Source organism: Amphibalanus amphitrite, unplaced genomic scaffold, assembly GCF_019059575.1.
Source record: "Amphibalanus amphitrite isolate SeventyFive unplaced genomic scaffold, NRLGWU_Aamphi_draft 000018F_arrow, whole genome shotgun sequence".
NCBI lineage: Eukaryota > Metazoa > Arthropoda > Thecostraca > Balanomorpha > Balanidae > Amphibalanus > Amphibalanus amphitrite.
In genome coordinates this window covers 443,886-464,691 of record NW_024881514.1, presented here as the reverse complement: position 1 = coordinate 464,691, position 20,806 = coordinate 443,886, and the positions used below count along the sequence as shown (strand labels likewise).

Sequence of the window (20,806 nt, the reverse complement as noted above, 5' to 3'; positions counted from 1 at the left end):
GTCAGGTCACATGAGCCCAACTTTACTAAGGTTGTGTGATGCATGTTTTATGGCCAATTTTTCATTTCCAACTCAATGGTGTTGGTTATAAGACTATCAGGTACGGCTTAGGTCACTTTCTGGTGAAGTTCAGGTCAAGGTCAGGTCAAGGTCAGGCCAAAAAAGGTCAAATTTTAAAGTTGATAGTTTTGCATAAAATGGGTATTGATTCGATGCAGCTCGTCACGGGGAGTCCAATGGTGGTCTTTGTTTTGCGCTACGGGGTCTAGAATGGCTAAAAATTGAGTTTGAAAATTTGACGTCATCAATTTTGAACAGTTTTTTCACTATAACTTCGCCAAAAAAAGAGGTATCAATCTCAAATTTGGTATGTGGATGGAAGGCGGTAAGGACTATCACATATATTCCGGTTTTTGCGAAATTCAAAAAACTTTTTGGATTTTTCGATCATTATATCCAAAAAATTTATTTTTTGATTTTTGGGGGTTAAAATCCAAAAATTTCAAAAATACGAGATAGCAGTTTTGTAGCCCTGTCAATTCTACAGCTTTTATGTCCTTATCATTTTTCTGTATTTGCAAAGCTATAGGCCTGACAGCTCTTCCCGCGAAACCCTTTTTTGGGTCGAAAACGGCAGAACATGACGTCACTCTGACGTCATTTCCGGCCAACCTATCATAGCCTTTGGAAAAATTTTTGGTCACCATGTGTAAAATTGATGTCCGGGAGGGTACTGAAAGTTTGGTGACGATCGGCGCAGCGGTTCTGGAGATATATCGAAAAGTCTGGAGGGGGGCAAAAAATAGCCCCCCCCCCCCACCAGGTCGCGGGTTAATGTCCGTGTTCCCCGCAGGGGCGTGTTATGCCCATTCGCCATTTGTAACCGATTTGTGACCGATTTCAAGTCGCTTTTCGCAATGATAGGCATCTTCAATAACTCGGACAGGCACTGTCCCAATCAACAGATTCTACCGAATCGAACATCCGTATTGGAGTTGATGCTCGGATACGATTAATGTGGGTTACGTGTCTGAGATCCGTCAAATGAGTAATAGCTGATTGAAGCGACTGACCTTGTCAACTTCGGACATGCGGTTGATGTAAAATGGGTTCGAATCAGGAAAACGTCGAGTTATTTGACGAGGGAATCATTTAACGGCTGTAAATCACGGACACTGATTGTGGCTCGATCAAGAAACGACTAAATCGGGAAATAAATCGGCCTAAAAACCCAGAGGATATGTCGGGGACGCGGCTATCCACTAACCGAACAAATCCTGCGAGATCGGGCTTAATAAAACCTAGGTAAAAAACAAACAAACAAACAAATGGATAATATTTCTTGCGCTTGTCGTCTCCCTTGTCAGCGGTTTTCTTGCATATCACTTTCCAATCCTGACACCTTCCTGACATTCGGCGTTTCTGGACAGCCTGCCTTTTTCCCCCTGAAGCTGTGTAACATGCTCACGAAAGCATCATACGTGGATCAGACGTTTTCCCCGTGGCAAGTGGTCGGTCTTCTGTCTGCGTTCCGGATTTCTAGAAGGACCGTCTTGAGATTTCCAAAAGATACCTTTTCGAGAGGTGCTGGTGAGGAATCGCACGGCCGGCTCCCCCGCTTCGTTCGTCGTTGACGTCAAATGAATGGACCTCGTAGTTCGTACATAGCCGTGCCGGTGCGTCTGTGACCGATACCTCAACCTTCTCACTTCTCAGGCCCTGGGGGGGGGGGGGGGGGGGCAAGTTTTTTTTCGCGATAGCTCCGAACACTCGACTGAACATGGCGGTAGAGAGCTGAAACTTGGCGTACCTGATCTTTGCTTCAAGCCGGATCTTGTGACGACACCAACTGCATTTTCAGGTCAGGTCGGGTCACTGACCTATGCCGTCATAAGTGAACCTCTGCACGGTCCTCAGATGTCGTAACTTCGCAACGCCCTCAGTGCCAGAGGAACTTTCACAGAGAGATGAAGCTTTAGGATGTAGTAACTAGTATCCTCTAGAAGTTTCAAAACTTGTATATCTCGGATTTTTTTTTTCTAAAGGTCACATGAGGTCAGGTCGGTCACGTTACCTCACCACTACCTACTAGTCAATGGAGAAAATGAACATTGCTATTTTGGCACCGGAAACGATCTCAAACTATCCCAAGCGCACGGAATAGTGATTTCATGCACTCCTTGCAAGATTTGATGCTTCTTTTTTGCATGGTTGACCTTGCGTGACGTCATTTATGACGTTTCTAGGGTCATAAGAGTTTTTTGCCATGAACTCCCGATCAAATCAAGCTAGCGAGTCTGGAAAGCCACCAATGGACTCAGGAAGACCTGCCGAATCGAATGATATGCGATATGACCTCCTTCGACCAACTTCGTGACCTGGGGGCTCTGACCTGACCCTGGCCTAAGGTCAACATTTGAAGTTGACGTCACCCAAACAAAAAGTATACCATTCGACGCACCTGAGCAGGGCGACCACGATGGTGCCAAAATCGGGGCTCTGCGGCCATTTTTGCGAAGTTATTGATCAAAAACCGAACCCGATCTTGGGTCACTTGGGACCTGACCTCAGACGTCACCGGTTATGCAGTTATGTTATGCAGAACCATGCGGTACGATAGTCTGGCCATATGGGTTGGGTATTGCTGCTCATAGCCTGGCAAATAACGGAGAAAGTTGGTCATATGTCGACACAGAACATAGAAACTGGCGGAGAAGGTTGACAAAGGGCTAACAAAAAGCCTTGCGGAAGGCACAAGCGACTTTTCATATAGGCTGGCGCTCGGAAGCCACAGGTTGTTGCACAGCATGGGTGATGGAAGGTGAACTATAGGCCGGTATACAACCAAAGAGGGCTGACCATCAACTACATGTTAGAACGCTGCGCGGGCGTCCTGCTGATGATGCGGATGTGACCGGCGCTGGCTCGTACCTGGTTGGACGGCAGGTGGTGACGAGGTGCCGGGTCCGGCCGCCGGCCCGGACTGGGGTCGCCCGGCCGGCCGCCGGCTCTCCTGGATCGATGGCCGGCGCCGCGCCGCCGCGCTGCACTATTCAATATGACCGGTCCGTCGGCGGCCGGCCGGGCCGTGCGGCGCCAGTGGTGGCCGGCGGGGCGGAGGACCGAGCGGTGTGGACCCGGCCGGGTCAGACCCACACCGGGAGACGCGCCATGGGCCGCTCTGGAGGGCGCTAGTGCTCGGCGCCGGCGGGGCACGTCCAGGGGACCGCGCGGGACGGACGCCCCAGCTGCCGGAGGTATGTGTGCTCGATCCTCGGGACCTTACCCGTGGTGGGTGTCATTGACGTGTCATTGACGTCATGTGCTCGAGTCTGCGGAGGAGTTATGGCGCAACTATTGTAACCGAACATAGCCAGTGTTTAGCACTTTAGCATAGCCTTCAGACACAGTTGAGGCGTAGCTCTGCTGTGCATTTTGCCAACTTTGTATCCTCGATCTAGCATCCTGCCTAATGGACAGAATCACTAACAGTTGAATTCTTGTCAGCCCATGTTGGAGCATCCATATGCGTCCACCAGTGTAACCGCCACTGAATGGAAGGCTGTTAACCTACACATTACACAAGTGCGTATTGTGTCGCACTAAATGGCGATTACTGGTCCTCCATCACAGAGGTCATTGGTGGCCCAGACACCGAGTGGCCAATGTGTCAGCCGATAAGAGCTCCTACAGACAGCTACCCTGAGGGGCGGGCAGGGCGCGGTCGGCTGAGGGGCCGCCGTGCTGGCCGGCGGGGAGCCTTCAGCCTGGCCATCCTATAGCGTGGTGGCCATTGACCTATGGTAAATATATGCAACTAGAAAGTGAGGGCGATCCTTTGCTCGACAGGGATACCCACTCGGCTGAGTGAGGCACTACGGTAAATGTTCTGTCACCATCGTTGTCTATCGAAGCTAGGTTCATAAATAGCTACAGCTCTGGAGGATTAGCTGTTCATAAGGTGTGGGAACATGAAATGTCTCGAAAATGGAAGGTCAAATTAAGCTGAGCGCCCTTGTAGGATTTTCGGCCGTACCGCGCCTGGTGTGTCGGGAACGGCCGCGTGCTTCATTGGCTCAGAGCCGGTCACGTGACCAGCTGACCTCGGGTCAGTGGTCGGTATGAGGCGGCGATTGGTCAGCATATACGAGCTTTGTTTGATGTTCACGCACTCGAATGGACGAGGTGTGGCTCCTCGGAGGCCACTGTTGCATAACTGAGCAGTGAGCCTTAGTTTTAACATTGACTTCTGCCGTCCTTCCCTCAATGTCGACGGCGCCTGTGTGCGCCGTATTTTCGGCGTGCCGGTGTCGCAGCTGCTGCGTTCCGTCGCGGCACGGATGGGCCGGCACGCCAGTGGCCGTCGGGACCGATGGGGCCGTCGGCCGGCGTCCCGGTGTCGGTCGGGTGTCACACGCCAGTCGCCGCCGGCGGCATCGACCCGGCCACTGCGGGGCACACAGCCAGCGCCTGTATCGCCGGGGCCACTGCGGCGCTCACAGCCGGCTACTGTGGTGGCTGTGTCATTACGGGGGTTCACAGTCAGCCAGTGTGCTGTAAACTGGGCCACTGCGGGGCAGACGGCCAGCGCCTGTATCGCCGGGGCCACTGCGGGGCTCACAGCCGGCTACTGTGGTGGAACGGGCCACTGCGGGGCTCACAGCCGGCTACTGTGGTGGAACGGGCCACTGCGGGGCTCACAGCCGGCTACTGTGGTGGAACGGGCCACTGCGGGGCTCACAGCCGGCGATTGTGGTGGAACGGGCCACTGCGGGGCACACAGCCAGCGCCTGTATCGCCGGGGCCACTGTGGGGCTCACAGCCAGCGGCTGTATTGCCCGGGCCACGGCGGGGCTCACAGCCGGCTACTGTGGTGGAACGGGCTTCTGTGGGACTCACAGCCGGCGGTTGTGTTGGCTGGGTCACACTCTGAGCTCATATGCAGCGGTCAGGCTTCTGACAGGACGCGTATGATGCTTCACAATTCTGGTCTGCCGCGATCAGCACCACTCCGCGAAATGGCATTTGAGATGGCTATTTCGGCGTGCGATTCCGAATTTATCGGGCATTTAGCTCGAAGAGGCATTTCTTAGCAACCAGTCATACGGGTCTCTGTCAACTCTTGGTTCCAAATGCATCAAAACGTGGCGTGCTGCGTATGCAAATAGTTGACGCCATAGATACTATGAATATCAGTATAGCAAATGTTACGTTGTCTTCGTGCGGTAATTTGATTCAGTTTTCTGTTCTAATTACTATTCAAATACCAATTGCCATGAAGGAAACTCAATCCTCATCGTCGCCTCATTGTCGCGCGTTTTGAAACGATTCAATCGACGGCAATTTCCTGGTGGACTGATTAATGGGTTTTGGTTTAATCAAAGTTAATGGATATTAATATGGTATACCAGGTTAATGGCAGGTTGGTTGGTCGCAGGAGCCACTGCGCGTCTCACGAATATGGTATTGCAGTGTTTTCAGACCCATACGGTCGAAATTAGTAAGTAAACGAGCCCATAACTAGCAGTGTCAGTCTGACGAGTTCGGTGTCATGGCGTTCCGTGTTTCATAAATTCCCGTGTAATGGTATCACTTGGTCACTGTCGACGAGATTGGATTTGTCACTGACAAAAGTTTCGTGTTTCGCCGGTTGGTCGGTCAAGCCTTGGCACGGCCCATGGTGAACCAATGGCGACTGACGCTTGACGGATGACTATAGACGTCTGACAGACATGACCCAGGCGGACGTCTGACGGCCGGCGTTGTTTCAGATGAGCTGAAGGGCGGCCGGCGCGCTGGGACGTCAGGGCCGCCGCGATGGGCGAGCAGGCCGCCCGGCCGGTCTCGGCCTGCGAGGAGCCGCTGGACGCCGACCAGCTGGCCGAGGGCGACGGCAAACGCTCCTTCCTCGACGTACTGCGAGAGAAGCGCGACCAGAACGCCGACAAGGTTATGTTCTACGCCACGGTGCTGTTCAGTCTGGTGGCGATCGGCGCCTTCTTCGGCTTCCTATTCCTGGTGCCGTTCGTGATCGAGCCGGCCGTGACGACCATCCAGATGGACTTTGAGGTGGATCCCGTCACCTGCTGTGTGGTCTCGTTCACAGAGCTGGCCGGAAAGGACAACTGCTCCGACTGGAGCTCGTGCCGCGAGGGCTGCACGCGAGAGATATACGAGTGTGTGAAGATCCTGGTGGCGTACACGGACGTGAAGGACTTTTCGTGCGCGGCGCGGCCGCCCAACCACCAGTGGCTGCACAATGAGGCGTACCTCTACCCGAACGTGAAGGGGTGCGGCTACCCGCCGTCGCTCAACTGCACCGTGTTCCGTGAGCGCTTCCGCGAGCCGAACGTGACGTTTTCGTGTCACTACAGCCGGCTGGACGCCACGCTGGTGATCACAGAGCTGGACCCGCACCAGGTGCGCTCCGACCTGGTGGTGGCGTTCGTCGTGCCGTTCGTGTCGCTGGCCGTCTCCATCGCCTTCCTCGTGTACGCCTACCACCGCATGAAGCGGAAAGAGGCCGAGGCGGCGGCGGCCGACGCGCTGGCGCAGCGCACCCAGGCGCTGCTCGATGCCGAGGAGGGAGAGGAGGGAGAGGACGAGGAGGGGTGCGGCGGCAGCGCGCACGAGCCGCCCGGCCGCAGCCACCCCGGCAGTAACTACTCGCTCAAATCCATCACCAGCAAAATCAACTCGACCGTGGTGCGGCTGAAGCAGGGCCGCGACTGTCGCTCGGGCAGCGGGTGAGTGGCGCCGCGCGCCGTCAATGGGCTGCACAGTGGACCCTGTGCAAACAACAGGGAGCGTGCAGCATGCCATGACACGCCCGCTTTGTTCCACTATTCTGCTCACTCCATTCTTCTTTACTCATTTTTGATGCCAGCAAACAGCCGAGCGACACATCCCATGATGGTGATATGTCCTACTTGGCCGTTGCGAATTGTCGCTTCTTTTTTATTCTTGTAAGCTGATGTTATGTAAGAGTAGAAAACTCCTCCTGTCAGTATTGATCAGCTTAATTGTTATGACCTTACACTTATTTTTTTCTTGCGCTCTCGCGTCATTTTCGTCTTTGTACCCTGCTGGCTATGCCACTATGTAGACGTGGTTCGCCCGTTCTGCCGATTCCTGTGCACTGTTTTCCGTGTTTGCTAACGTTACTTCTGTCTGCTAACCAGTAACCCTTACCCCACTGATAAGCTCTGCGACACCTGCTTAGTGAGTTTTAGCGGACCGCCGTTTGTGCTGGCAGCTAGATTCAGCGGGCGTAGTCCGCTAAACCTACTGGCGATAAATACTCGCGACTAGCCAGAATCGGCCGGCTGCATGATAGGCTCGAAAATCATATATTTTTCAGAAGTTCAAACGCTTCTGCATCTCGCCGTGTGGCGTTTTCCGGAAATATTGATAAAAGAGTTAGGGCTCTCCCCCAAGAGTTAGCCTCGTCACCTGTTGGAGGCCGGAAGACTGAGGAGTGAGGCGAGCTTTGACCGAGCCGCTCCGGCAGAACCGAACCGCTTAGCAAGACTGGAAACTATGAGTGGTTGCCTGACCTTGTTTCCATCCCGAACGTAAGTTCTCATCGACCCCAACCTGGGCCGATCCACTGTGAGACTGGACCCAGGCAGTCCGTGTCCGACATGGTTTGACCCTGGCCGACCCGGCTTGGCATGATCCGACACTGCTGGGTCTCCCGTGACCTGAGTCCTGACCCAGCCCCACAGTGTCGTCTGTGACCTTATCCATCCCTTACCGGTGTCCGCCTGACCTGCCGCTGCCCCGGTCGAACCCAAGGTGACCCGTGACCCGAGCTGGGGCCGTGCGTTACAGAGGGGTCAGTCAGTCGCGTCTCCTGTATCTCCGCGGCCTCAGCGACACGGGGAGAGCGGAGCGGGCGCCGGTGGGTAGCAAGGCTACCCCTGCCCGCTCCTGCAGTGGCGCCGGGCTGTCCAGTTAGCCCTGCCTTCGTCCCTGACGGGCCCGTTAGCCGCTGGACGATCCGACCATCCACCCTGACTCAGTCCTCTGTATTACACAGGTGGACCGACCCTGCCTCGGCGGCTAGTTGGGCCGATAGTATAGACCAGACAGAGTGGTTACTCAAGGCGAGTTCCGTATCGGTTGGGGCGCTATACGTGCCTCAAGTAGCGTAGTTTTGTCCAGTGGTAGTAGAGCAGAGATGTAGTTAAAGTAGAAGATTAGCTGATAGACTGGTGCCGGATATGTTAGTTCAGTGATTGTCGGGCAGTGGCCAGTGGGGGCTATACTGCCTGGCGCTATTGGCCTGTAGTTGGGTGACCAGCGCGTCAGAGGCGTCACTGGCGTCTGACATTGCGAGTCGCTAATCGTGGCCTGCCTCGGACCGGGCGGCCTGCCACGGGCTCGCTAACAGCGGACTGGCTTGCCTGTTTCCCAGTAGCCAGTATCGAGCCGATCATTCGGGCTGCTGTGCTGCTGATTGGTGTGTAGGTACTGGCAGGACTAGCCGTGCTAGAAAGTAACCACGTATCGTTCGGTAGCAGGACGTGCTCGAGTGCTCGGTAGCCGCGTATCGCTCGGTAGCGGGGTGTGCTCGATGGTAGCATATCGTTCGGTAGCATATCGTCCGGTAGCAGCGTATCGCTGGGTAGTCGCGCGTCGCTAGTTTCGTCGACAGTATCGGTAGTGTGAGGCACTGACGGATCCAGACGGGCACGGGGCCATCTACCAAAGGTCAATGTTTCTGTTACCTAACATCTATAGCAGTGCATGGAAGTGCTGAGCAACTCTTGTCACTCAGTCCCCAGCCCCCAGAAAAAGCGTGCGTCTGGGTCCGTCTGCGGTGCGGGGTGCCTGCGCAGTTAGCTGCTCGTGTAATTAGTACAGTGTATGACCATAATTGCGCTGGGTAATGTCATGCCACGGGGAAGTAGCGTTTTCATCGTGTATGTTTGCAGAGTATTTGCACGATATGTCAACACACTGGGTTTACATAGCTCCGAGCGCTGGACGGCCGCTCGGGCGGGAGTATAGTGCGTGTTTGCGTGTTCCCCCTCTCTCACCCCCCTCCCCCCGTCTCTGCGTTCCGCTGTGACCGGTGTGGGCGCGCGGCAGGAGCGGCGATGAGATTGAGATGGAGGAGGTTGGCGGCGAGGCGCGGCCGCCCAGCCGGTACCTGCAGCCGGGCCGGCTGCCCAGCGGCGGCGCCCGACGCCACCTGCTGCCGCCCATCGCGCTCGAGCCGCCGGCCGGCGCGGCGCCCGAGCCGGCTCCGGCGCCGGCCGCCAGCTCCACGGCTACCACCAGGTGAGAGGACCTCACCGGTCCCAGACTGCCTGGTAAGAAACGCTCACTGCACCTTGACCTTGACCGGCCCGCGACAGTCAGGTGAGAGCGCTCTCCGGCCGCGGCTCCCACGTCAACTTTGTGAGAAACGCTTACCGGTCCTGACCGCTCGGCGAGGTGAGATACCGTTCAACGGCATTGTTAGGCTGATTAGTGGGTAATCGATCCAAGTTCAATCAATGTGTTTATTCTTGTCTTGGTAGCTGGCTTCGATCTCGAAGACAAGAGGGCGGTAACTATGGCGGTAACTAGCCCCTTATTTCAGTGCTATAAGTGTCGTGATGGATAACGGATCACGTATTTCCTTTATCAATGCCCCGGCAAAGGGCGGCTTTTTCTGGCCTGCGTTGTGGCGGTGGCGGGCCGCCCACCTCAGCAGCCGTGTGCCGTGTGCCGTGTGCCGCAGCGGCACACGGCCCGCACCTCGCCTCATCGATCGACCCGTCCGTCTGGCGTCGGCCGGCGGCGTCAGACCGGCGTGCCACCGGCATGACCCACCCCGCTGCTGCCGGCGCCCACCTGAAGTGTGTCAATGGCGAGCGGCCGCCGGCGCATTCTCACAGGGTTTACACAGGAGCCAACTGTGCAACCGCGTCCTACAGGCGGTAGAACGACTGTCGTCACATTCTCACAGGGTTTACACAGGAGCCAACTGAGCAACCGCGTCATACTGCCGATAGAATGACCGATCTGCGCATTCTCAAAACGATTTACGCGGGAGCGAACTGAACAATTGAGCTCTACTGCCGACAGAGCAACCGAGCGACACATTCTCAGAGGGTTTACACAGTTGAATCAACTGAACAGTTGCGTTCAACCGCGAATAATTTCAAGGATTACAGTTAGAGCACTTCATGGGCCGGATAAATCCGTTATCCACGGATAAATCCGCGGACCGGATAGGATTGGATTCTAAATTTGTTAAAAAAGAACGGATATGGGCGGGCCGGATTTGGGAATTGAAGGTTGAACCCGGATCAAAACGGATCAAAATTTTAACATTCAACATTGAAGTTAAAAATTAACCTAATGTGTTCAGCGGCAGCAGAGGTTTGATTAAAGTAATAGGCATCATTTTATGACACTCACTTTGTTATAACGTGAGCTCTTTATTCACAACCAAAGCCGCATTGCGTTAAACTTCCTAGAGCGCCAAACACCGATCGCTACTACCACAACCGCGCTCCGCGCGGGCCGGCGGCCGACTCCTCTCGAACCCCGCGTCTGCGCGCCGGCGCCGCCAATGGCGTCGCCAGGCCCCCGGGCAGGGGGGAGCAACTGGCGTCGCCAGGCCCCGGGGCAGGGGGGGAGCAGCTCGCGACACCACACCCTGCCGCCCTTAAAACGGAACACATTCACTTTAACCTGCCGCCCTTAAAACGGAACACATTTTAAACCGGAACGTGGAAACAAACACATTACGCGTCGGAACGTGGAAACAAACACATTACGCGTCGGAACGTGGAAACAAACACATTACGCGTCGGAACGTGGAAACAAACACATTTTAAACCTCGGCGATCAGTCGCCTCGGGCACCTCCGGCGCCGAGCGGAACGGCGTTGCGAGGGGCCCTCAGTGTCCCCGCCGCCCCTGCCGCCGCCGTCACCGCCACCGCCGGTGTGACTGTAGCCGCTGAGGTCACCGGTATCACCGCCGCCGCCGAGGTCACCGGCACTACCGCCGCTGCTGACGGCATCACCGCCGCCGCTGAGGTCACCGGCACTACCGCCGCCGCCGGGGTCACCAGCACGGCCGTAGCCACCGGGGTCACCGGCATCCCCGCCGCCGCCGAGATCACCGGCACGGCCGAGGCCGACTGCTCCCCGGTCACAGGCCTGACCGGCGACGCCGGCGCGGCTGCCGTCACCGAGGCCATTGGCGCGATCGTCTCCGACAGGGCGCCCGGCGCTGCCGCCGGCGCCACCAGCCCGGTCACCGCCGGTCGTCGCTCTGACGTCACCGCCGGTCGTCGCTCTGACGTCACCGCCGGTCGTCGCTCTGACGTCACCGCCGGTCGTCGCTCTGACGTCACCGCCGGTCGTCGCTCTGACGTCACCGCCGGTCGTCGCTCTGACGTCACCGCCGGTCGTCGCTCTGACGTCACCGCCGGTCGTCGCTCTGACGTCACCACTGGTCGCCGCTCGGACACTACCGCCGGTGGCCGCTCTGACGTCACCGCCGGCGCTGTTCCCTGGGTCCGCCGCCGCCGCCAACAGCTGGTCAACGTGGCGCGACCAGATCACGTGTCCCACGTCCACTTCATACGACACGGGACCGGGGCGGGCGACCACCGTGCCGCGGACCCACTTCTGACGACCGTCATACGAGCGGGCCCACACTGTAGCTCCCACGGCGAATTCCCTGCTCCGTCCGCCGGCCGTCTCACGCTGCCGGTCCCGAGCCGCCTGCAGAGCTGTCTCGGCGCTCGGAACCATGAGGTTCATACGAGTGCGGAGGTTCCGCCCGAACAGCATCTCAGCGGGAGTCCGTGCGGTCGCGGCGTGGGGCGTCACTCTGTACGCCATCAGAACTCGGGCGAGCGCCAGTTCCATGCCTCCGCTGTCGTCTGCTGCCAGAGTCGCCTTCAGTGAGTTTTTTAGCGAGCCGACCGCTCGCTCCGCCATCCCATTAGACGATGGGTGATGGGGCGCCACTCTGACATGTCGGATCCCGTTAGAGCTGGCGAACTGGGCGAATTCCTGGCTCGTGAACTGTGGGCCATTGTCCGTTACCAGCACCAGTGGTAGTCCGAGACGAGCAAAAACCGTCCTCATCACCGCTACGGTCCGCTCGGACGTGGTCGTCTTCATTGGGATCATTTCAGCCCACTTGGAGAAACTATCCACCATCACCAGGAACCAGGTGCCCTTCAGAGGTCCGGCAAAATCGGCATGCACCCGCTGCCACGGGCCGTCCGTCGGCTCCCACGGGTGCCGTGTCGCCTGCGGCGGCTCAGCTCGCTTTGAGACGCACGCCTGACACCCGCGAGCCAGCGCCTCCAGCTCAGCATCGAGTCCCGGCCACCACACAAAGCGCCTCGCCAGCTGCTTCATGCGAGTGCAGCCGAAGTGACCCTCATGCAGCTCCCGCTTGACGGTGTCGCGCAGGTTGCTCGGGATGACGACTCGGCCGCCCCAGAGCAGACAGTCGGCCTCAGTCGTCAGCTCCTCTCGGCGATTCTTGAAGGGAGCCAGGTCCGGGTCCACCACCGCCGGCCAGCCCGATCGCACCGCCGCCAGAGCGCGGGCGAGCGCCGGGTCTCGGCGCGTGGCCACTGCTATCTGCTGCGCGGTCAGACACGGCCCCTGCTCGGCGATGAACATTACGCCGCCTCCGCCGTACGCCGCCTCCTCTTCTGCCGACAGCCGGTTCTCCGCCTCGTCCGGCACCGACAGACGGGACATCGTGTCCGCCAGCCTCATGTCCTCCGTCCGGCGCAGCTCGATCTTGTACTGATACGCCGCGAGCTGCAGCGCATACCTTTGCATGCGAGCCGCCGCCAGAGATGGCAGCTCACGGTCCGGGTTTAGGATCCTGGAGAGCGTCCTGTTGTCGACCACCAGGGTGAACGGCCGACCAAACAGGAACTGGGGGAACCGCCGCACTCCGAACGAGACGGCTGCGGCTTCCCTCTCCACTTGGGCGTACTTCCTCTCCGTCGGAGTGAGCGTTCGGGAGGCGTACTGTACCGGCCGCTCGAGCCCCTCGGGCGTCACTTGCATCAGAGCCGCTCCGACTCCTGTCGCACTGGCGTCCGTGACGAGCCGCAGCGGCAGCACGGGGTCGTACCGCATCAGGACCGGCGCCGTGGACAGCATGTCCTTCACACGGCGCACTGCCGCGGCGCACTCCGCCGTCCATGCCCATTTGACGCCCGTCTTCAGTAGCGCGTAGAGCGGCGCTAGCACGGTAGACAGGTTGGGCAGCAGCCGCTGATAATAGCTGACTGACCCGATCAGAGATCGCAGCTCCTGCACGTTCCGAGGGTCAGGTGCTGCTGTGACGGCCGCCGTCTTCTCTTGCACCGGGCGCAGACCCGCCTCAGACAGTCGCCAACCGAGATACACCACTTCTCGGACTCCGAACTGGCACTTCTCTTTCTTGAGGCGGACGCCGTTGTCCTTCAGCCGCTCCAGCACCCGGTCCAGCCTGTCCATCAGCTCACGGTCACTGTCGGCGCCGATCAGCACGTCGTCCAGGTAACAGACGACTCCTGGAAGACCATCCAGCACCTGGTCCATGATCGCCTGGAACTGCGCTCCACAGGTGCTGATCCCGTACGGGAGACGGTTCATCCGCATCGCACCACGGTGTGTGGTCACGGTGGTCATCTCTCGGCTCTCTTCGTCCAGCTCACACTGGAGATAGGCGTTCCTGCAGTCCAGCTTGCAGAACTTTTTCCCTCGTATGCTGGCGAATAGCTCCTCCGGCGTGCGCATCGGATACTTCAGAGGCTGCAGCTGCGGGTTCACCGTGATCCGATAGTCCGCGCACAGCCGCACGCCGTCCTTCTTGGGGATGGGTACGAGCGGCGTACCCCATCCGGAGAAGTGTCCAGGAGGCACCTTCTCGGCGATCCCTTGATCCAGCCACTTGTCGAGCTCCCGCTCGATATCTTGCTGTAGCGCAAACGGCACCGGTCTGGCGCGTCGATAGACCGGTTTGGCGCCTTCCTTCAGTCTGAGCGCCACCTTCACCGGGATTCTGCCCAGTTCTTCTTTGAACACCTCACGGTGTTTGTCCATCACCTCCTTCAGCGTCGGCTGAGTCGCCACCGGGCACACGTTCAGCGTCTCCAGACCCGACGCCGTCCTCAGCGCCTTGATCCACTCTCGTCCCATGAGAGGTCGGTGAGAGCCCATGTCGGACACGACGAGTCGCAGCCGTGTCGCTCGGCCGTCCGTCTCCACGTTGACGTCGGCCTCGCCTCGCAGACGGATTTGCTGGCCGGTGAATGACGTGAGGTGCAGCTCACTCGGCCGCAGCGTCAGACCGGGGATGTGAGTCTCCGCGCTGATTATAGTCACCGGTGAGCCAGTGTCGATCAGCATGGTGAACTCCTGGCCGTTCACCCTGACCGTCGCCCACTCAGCTGCGGCTGGCTGCACGGCGCTGACTTGCCAGTCAGCCTGGTCGCCGTCCTGAACCAGCTTCACGCCAGTTCGCTGTTTGCCGCAGTCACGCTGCAGATGCCCACGCTCTCCGCACCGATAGCAGCGCGGCGCGCCGGCCCGCCATGGCCGCGCGCCGGCCTGCCGCGGCTGCCCGCTGTCCTGCCGTGGCTGCCCGCTGTCCTGCCGCGGCTGCGCACCGTCCTGCCGGGGCCGCGCGCCGGCCTGCCGCGACTGCGCGCTGGGACAGTGGCGCCGCCAGTGGCCCCGGCCGCCACAGCGGAAGCACGTGCCTGGCCCCGGGGGCTCGGTCGGCCTGACCCTCTCCGTCCGCTGCGGGCGTCGCACCAGGTGAACTGCCTCCCCGTCCGTCTCGGCCGGCGCCGGCGCCCCTGACAGCCGCGTCGTCAGATCCATCACGTCCCTGTGCGCCCGTGCCGTCCGCCGGACGTCCTCCAGAGAGAGGTCGTCACCCTTTAGCGCCGCCTCCCGGACCAGCTTCCTCTGTAGCTCACCTCGGCTGCCCAGGACGCATCGGTCTCTCAACTCACGGTCCACCTGCGCCGGCTCGTAGCCGCAGCGCAGGATTTGCGTCCGTAGTCTGCCCAGGAACTCCTCCAGACTCTCTTCCTGCTCCATTTTCATCCCTTGAAACTTTCCTCTTTCCGCCACCACATTATTCTTCGGCACCAGATACCGTGTTAGCTTCCTTTTCAGGCGAGCAAACTCGTCTTCTCCCTGTCTCTCGGCGTCCTCCTCAGGCAGTGAATCGCTGACATCGGCGAGGTCCGGGCCCACCAGGTGCAACAGGACTGCACACCGTCTCGCAGGCCCTTGAATGTCAACAGCGATCATATACCGCTCCAATGCCCGGAGCCACTTTTCAAAGTCCGTGCCTGGACGGTACGGCACCGCAGACACTATCTGCATCCCCGTTGGATCCATCGTGCCGCCGCCCTCTCACCAGCACGTCGTTTCTCCGGTCGGCTCGCCGCCGCTCCACCGTCGGCCCGCAGCCGCTCCACCGGCGGCCCGCAGCCGCTCCACCGGTCGGCCCGCAGCCGGGCGTCACCGCTCACACCGGCCGGTCACCGCTCACACCGGCCGGTCACCGCACACGCCGGTCGGTCACCGCACACGCCGGTCGGCCACCGCTCACGCCGACCGGTCACCGCTCACCGCGCCGCCCTGCGCCTGTACTTGGCGCTGCAGCTCCGGTTTCCCGCGCTTTTCTCGACGGGGGCGTCACGTGGTAGTGACGTCACACGCACGTCACCGCGCGCGCATGCGCACTCGCCCCACACCGCCCGGCCGCGCGCCAGCTTCCCGCCGAAATTGCCCGCTTCGGGGACCAGGCGCCTCAAACCGCATTGAGGCCCTCTCCGCCGCACCGATCGGCCAATCACACGCGCTACCACAGCTGCGCGTCACCCCCGGCCGACCAATCAGCGTGCAGGACGCCGACGCATGCGCCACGCACACCACACTGCCGAGGCATCATGGCCGCCACGAATTTCGGCGATCACATGGGAAACCCTGCCAGGACAACGGCCGCCGCGCGACAGGCACACTACCAGCAGCAGCGCGAAAATAAAAATACTAAGCAATACTAAGCACTAAGCATTCGTACTAAGCAACGTTTGCGCCCTCACCGTCCGTGGCCTGTCCGCCCTCGCTGACCACCGCGCACTGATCACTGGCCCGTTTCGCCATCACTCGCAATCACAGCTCCAAGGCTTCACCTTGATCTCATCCTCGTCGCCAGGATGTTATAACGTGAGCTCTTTATTCACAACCAAAGCCGCATTGCGTTAAACTTCCTAGAGCGCCAAACACCGATCGCTACTACCACAACCGCGCTCCGCGCGGGCCGGCGGCCGACTCCTCTCGAACCCCGCGTCTGCGCGCCGGCGCCGCCAATGGCGTCGCCAGGCCCCCGGGCAGGGGGGAGCAACTGGCGTCGCCAGGCCCCGGGGCAGGGGGGGAGCAGCTCGCGACACCACACACTTGTCACAAGACTTGTCTTCAAGTGGATAATGTATGCAATGTATGCATGGTTTTTGGAACCATGATGGTCTATGAGATGTATGGCTGTCTGGTCCCTTAGATTGAATTTGTTAGTCCAGTTTTGGGTGAAACCAGTTATTGGTGAAACGGATTATTACGGATATTTTTTGGAAGTTTGGCTGCAATACGGGCCATGGGTGGGCCGGATTCTGATATTCAAAGAAAGGCGGATAATGGGCGGATCTGGATATGACTTGCCGGATATGGGCCGGGCCGGATCCTAAAAAGCCTATCCGTGAAGTGCTCTAATTACAGTAGAATAGAGTCGTTCCTGGAGGGAGGGATTTGCATGCACCTGTACCGATATGTATGGTATGTTTGTCTCGGGTATCTATACTGCCTGATAAATCTACGATGTCTGAAATTAGCTGTGTCTGTGGACTATCTGACACGCATTCTGACATTGGGCAAGTGTTTGAGTGGCAAGTGGGCAAGACCCTTGTGTCTGTGTTATGTAGCACGCAGTGCGTCCACCTCTGACGCTGGACTCGTGTCTGCCGACAGCGCCAACAGCACCATCTCGCCGGTGGAGACGTAGCGGTACCGCTGCCGACAGGTGCGTCACCGATGGAGTGGTCTGCACCGGTCCGTACGTATCCGCGACGTAGTTTGTGATTTTCCTTGTAAGTGTGTTATAGTCTGTCTAGGTTTAGTTTGACGGCTCACGGTGATTCCAAAATAACAATGTCACCTCGGTTTATCCCAATCTGCTATGAAATGTGATAGCGCTGGCACGGATCACCTAATGTGATCACCTTATCCCGGCGGCCGCTGGGCCTCCGCGCCACCCGCCGGCCGCTGGGGGGGGGGGGGGGGCATATAGTTGCCCCCCCCTTTACTTCTGCGACGATATCGTCGCAACGCGAAGAGATAGAGAAGCGAAACTTTGCACACATCTTCCTGAATACCTAGCCGAGGTTGTGTCCAAATTTGGTGTCGATCCCATTTGAAATGACGTCACAGTGACGTCATAAGTGAAATTATAGATTTGCGACTCTCATATTCCTCACGATACATCAGATATATGGGACCGAATATAAAGGGTCGATTATTGGTCAGAAACTAGATGGAAGTGTAGTTAGATGTTTTAGGATGACAGCAGGTGCTGTCTAGTTCATTTACAGTTGAGTTTCATGCTCAGCGTCATCAGAAACGGTCCTTTGATGGTTTTAGAAGTAGAATAAACTTAAGTAAAAGACATAAAACCGCGTTCATGAGGTTGTGATCATTATTCAAGTCAGACCGGTTTCGTTCCACAGTGAGAACATCTTCAGTGACAATATAAACAGATATGTAAGTTACAAGTTTTGATGGGATGATAACCCTGACACGATATCGAAATTATTTGCACACACATATGCACACATGCAAAATTCAGTAAGTACACTTCTTCCAGGTGGAGAATTGTTCTACTTAATGATGACGACGCGCGACGGTGATACAAATGCACAGTGCACATGAGAGCAGTTGCACACCATTGGATACACACATCATAGAGCTAAGCGGTGACATTGAGAGGATATGCCGATGAAATGTCGTTTATTTTTGGTCGCAACCGAAAGATGTATAGTGATTCTAAAATTCTTAAATCAGGGAACGAGCTGTTCGTACCAAGAATTTCAAAATTATCAATCGTAAACGGAGCGTCACATGATAACGCATGATCTCTAATGGACGAAACTGCTGGGGTTGATGACATCAGTCCGGTACGAGGAGATCTGCCTTGGTGTTGAGGAGATCTGCCTTGTTCCGTTACAAGGACAAACTGCCCAAGCCGAGTCGCTCTGGTGTCATTTACAAATTTAGTTGCGCCTCATGCCAGGCGTCATACGTTGGTTCCACGTATCAACGTTTATTCACCAGAGTGGCTCAACACCAAGGCAGATCTCCTCGTACCGGACTGATGTCATCAACCCCAGCAGTTTCGTCCATTAGAGATCATGCGTTATCATGTGACGCTCCGTTTACGATTGATAATTTTGAAATTCTTGGTACGAACAGCTCGTTCCCTGATTTAAGAATTTTAGAATCACTATACATCTTTCGGTTGCGACCAAAAATAAACGACATTTCATCGGCATATCCTCTCAATGTCACCGCTTAGCTCTATGATGTGTGTATCCAATGGTGTGCAACTGCTCTCATGTGCACTGTGCTTTTGTATCACCGTCGCGCGTCGTCATCATTAAGTAGAACAATTCTCCACCTGGAAGAAGTGTACTTACTGAATTTTGCATGTGTGCATATGTGTGTGCAAATAATTTCGATATCGTGTCAGGGTTATCATCCCATCAAAACTTGTAACTTACATATCTGTTTATATTGTCACTGAAGATGTTCTCACTGTGGAACGAAACCGGTCTGACTTGAATAATGATCACAACCTCATGAACGCGGTTTTATGTCTTTTACAGAAACGGTCCTTATCGGAAAACGACAAAACTTTATGACGTCACTGTGACGTCATCTTAGGTACTACAACCACCAAACTTTCCTCAAACATTGCCTAGGTATTCATTTGAAGCTATGCCAAGTTTCACGTTCGTAGCTCATCAGGTTTCGGAGATATTTCACAAAACGTAAAGGGGGGGGCAACTTTATGCCCCCCCCCCCAGCGGCTCGTGGGTTATGTGATCCGTGGTGCTGGCGAACGCCGGTGGTTTACGGAAAGGTAGGCCGACCGCAGCACTCCCGTGTGCGCCGGCACAGTCTATGTTTCCAGGCTGACGCGATGTCGCTCGGCGAGCCAGGTGCCTGGCTGTGTATGTGTCTGTGTGCGTGTGAGCCGCTGTATGCTGTCTGACACTGACCGGCCGTGCCTGGTCACCCCTCCCTTACCCTACTGGAGTCGAGGGGTCGTTACTCCTCACATCCTCTCACGCTGGAGATCCGCGGGGCCATCATCTCTCCCATCCCTACCCCGTGGGATCCGAGGGCCTCATCTCCTTCGTCCCTACCCACTCGGGAACTGGCGCCCATCAGCCCAACACCATCGCGGGATATTGCGCTGGGCCGCGGAGACAGCCGTTGCTTGTCATTATAATATCTCCTAGAGAAACCTTCCTGCGTAGCTGAGCAGCCTAATCTTGATGAGAGCTGGATACTTCACGCATGTTTTGAAGCGGCGATGGCGACGATATTTGGTCGCACGATGCATAACGTTAGATTGCACCGGTGATGTCTCATCTGTTTTCAGTCCCCAGCGATGTTTCCTACTTTATTCGGCCGTGTCGCCCTGACGGCCGCCCTCCCCCATGTTCCAGCGTCTGGAGCGTGATCTGGACGACACCCACCTGAGCTCGCCGTGGGCCGACAGTGGCGCCCTCAAACGCCAGTTCCACGGACTCAACAACGTCTCCTGGGGCCCGCGCTAGGCGCCCGACCGCCTCCCTGCCGGGCTCCCGGATCGTTTACGTTCTATGTGATATCTTCTGCCTTTGCTGACGAGCCGCGCGCCGGTCTGCTGGCTGTGCGCCCCTCTGCGCCGCAGACTGCTCCGGAGGCGGCCCCGCGCAGCCGGGCAGCCGCCGACCCGCCCCCCGACTCCTGTGATACGGAGCGGGCCCGGGCCCGGGCGCGACCAGCTGCTCTGGCGCTTCTGCGCTTCTATTCCAGTTGTTAGAATCCTTCGAATTTCCCCTCTGTTCGTTCCTTTTATTTGTTGTAACGGTATCACTCTCAAATGTTTTTGTTTTGCATCTTACTTCCAGTCTCTTTCTTCTTAGTCTTCTCGTTCAATTCGTGTATGATCTGCTCTTTCCCTGTCTTCTTTCCCATTCCCCTTCTCTTTTTACCTTTTCCTGCCCTTTTCCCCTCTCCCTTGCCTCTGCCTCGCCTCCCACCTGCCTCAGCGCCTTCAGCTGATCTCCACAAATCGTGCGCGGCCGCCCGGACAGCCGGCCGCGTCAGACATATCTAGTCAGCGGACGGCGGCGGCGCCGCGTCGTTCAGTCTTTTCTCACAACTGCGCACCGCGTTTTCCAGTCACTTCTCGAGCGTCCCTAGACGGCGCTCCTCGCTCCGGGAGCGGCCAGTTCAGGCCGGCGGGCTGCCGCGCCGCGCCAGAGCCGCTTCTCAAATCGGCACTCACGCGCTGCGCGTCAACATGCATTTTCCATGAGCTAATGTATGGCGCGTGTTTTGCCTCCATTCTCCATTATCAAATAAGGTTTTAATAAAGTGTTCGCTTTATGAGTTGATTGTCTTTGAATTGGTTCGTTTCCATTCCCTGCCGCCTGCAGAGTCACGCCGCTTTGGAAACTTTGCACTTAGCTCTGGATGTCATCACCAAACAGTTAG

General features: G+C 57.3%; 1 protein-coding gene across 14 annotated transcripts in view; it reads left to right on the top strand.

Moving 5' to 3' along the window:
* LOC122388276 (cilia- and flagella-associated protein 298-like) overlaps nucleotides 1-20,701 on the top strand; it is a 39,732-nt gene extending 19,031 nt beyond the window's left edge. For 12 of the 14 annotated variants that reach the window (XM_043379227.1, XM_043379319.1, XM_043379243.1 and 9 more), the window contains one exon: nucleotides 19,771-20,701. In XM_043379227.1, the coding sequence (XP_043235162.1) occupies nucleotides 19,771-19,881 (111 nt within the window). In that variant the 3' untranslated portion in view covers nucleotides 19,882-20,701. Of the gene's footprint in view, nucleotides 1-3,115; nucleotides 3,258-5,771; nucleotides 6,747-8,041; nucleotides 8,109-9,096; nucleotides 9,289-17,011; nucleotides 17,261-19,770 lie in introns of those variants that run through there. The other 2 variants (XM_043379207.1, XM_043379217.1) reach the window with 2 other exon arrangements.
* The last annotated feature ends 105 nt before the right edge of the window (nucleotides 20,702-20,806 follow it).